Source organism: Eimeria necatrix, genomic scaffold, assembly GCF_000499385.1.
Source record: "Eimeria necatrix Houghton genomic scaffold, Enh_scaff1197, whole genome shotgun sequence".
Lineage (NCBI taxonomy): Eukaryota > Apicomplexa > Conoidasida > Eucoccidiorida > Eimeriidae > Eimeria > Eimeria necatrix.
The window spans coordinates 8,872-10,317 of NW_013651974.1; the positions used below are offsets into that span (position 1 = coordinate 8,872).

The window sequence follows — 1,446 nt, forward strand, 5'->3', positions numbered from 1 at the left end:
ATGTCCCTGAGCCTTCGCTTCGTCCAAAAGCTGCCGCAGCGCCTCAATGTGCTGCAGCAGCAGCAGCAGCAGCAGCAGCAGCAGCAGCAGCAGCAGAATAAGTAATTCTGATAAATGAACTGGCATTTGGCAGCAGAAAAGCAGCAGCAACAGCCGACACTGAAGAACAAATGAAAATAATAAAATTAAATTAAAAAGAAAGAAAATTAATGAGAAATAACAAGAAATAAACCATCAACGCCCAGCAGCAGCAGCAGCAGCAGCAGCAGCAGCAGCAGCAGCAGCAGCAGCAGCAGCAGCAGCAGCAGCAGAAGTCGTGTCTTTTGCAACTTGAGGAGACGGCGAGAAGCTCGGAAAGCCGCAAATGAAAAGGCGGAAAACAAAACAAATAAAACAAATAAAACAAAATAAATAAAAGAAATAAAAGAAATAAAGAAATAAAAAGAAATAAAATAAATTAAATTACTTCTTTTTGGCCTTTTCTGCTTTCTGCTGCCAGCTCTTTGATGCAGCGGTCAAAAAGTCTTTTCCGCTGATCTGCTGTTATCGCGCTGAAGCGCGGCTGGTATACTAGCCGCGGCAAACACTGCAGCAGCAGCAGCAGCAGCAGCAGCAGCAGCAGCAGCAGCAGCAGCAGCGGCGGTGCCGAGAGCAGTGGCAGCAGAAGTTCAGAGAGCAGCAGCAGCAGCAGAAGTGTCGAGGGCAGCGGCAGAAGAGCAGCAGCAGCAGCAGCAGAAGTGCAGACAGAAGCAGCAGAAGAGCAGGAAGCAGCAGCAGAAGTGCAGCAGCAGAAGCAGAAGAACGGCAGCAGCAGCAGCAGCAGCAGCAGCAGGCATGAAGACCAGCAAAAGCAGCAACAGCAGAAATGGAAAGCAGCAGAAGCAGCAGCAGCAGAAATGCGGACAGAGCAGCAGCAGCAGCAAAAGCAACAGCAGCAGGAAGGAAGACCAGCAGCAGCACCAGCAGCAGCAGAAAGATCAGCTGCAGCAGCAGCAGCAGCAGCAGCCACATTGACATTCAAGTAGCAGCTGCAGCAGCAGCAAACAGAAGCAGCAGACACAGCGACTCCAGGCAGCAGCAGCAGCAGCAGCAGTGAAAGGAACTAAAAGAAAGAGCTGCTGCTGCTGCTGCTGCTGCTGCTGCTGCTGCTGCTGCTGCTGCAGCAGGTATACCTTTTCGTAAACAGCAAAAGGGCCGAAGTTTTCTTCGCGCAGCATTTCTTTGAAAGCTTCCATTCTTCTTTCCAAATCTTTTAAATAAATTAATTCTTTATTTTCTTCTTCCGAAGAATCACCATCAGAAGAGTCTTCCTCGCTTGCTGCTGCTGCTGCTGCTGCTGCTGCTGCTGCTGCCTGCTGCTGCTGCTGCTGCTGCTGCTGCGGAGCGGCTCCGCGCCAGCCGCTGCTGCTGCTGCTGCTGGGGGCGGGGGCGCTGGGGGCGGGGCGG

General features: G+C 51.7%; 1 protein-coding gene across 1 annotated transcript; it reads left to right on the forward strand.

Moving 5' to 3' along the window:
* ENH_00006560 (hypothetical protein) lies at nt 1-1,014 on the forward strand (the record flags this gene model as incomplete). The annotated part of the gene is made up of 2 exons (XM_013578556.1): nt 1-101; nt 558-1,014. The coding sequence occupies 2 exons, from the start codon at nt 1-3 to the stop codon at nt 1,012-1,014; spliced, it is 558 nt and encodes a 185-aa protein (XP_013434010.1).
* Nucleotides 1,015-1,446: the final 432 nt, after the last annotated feature.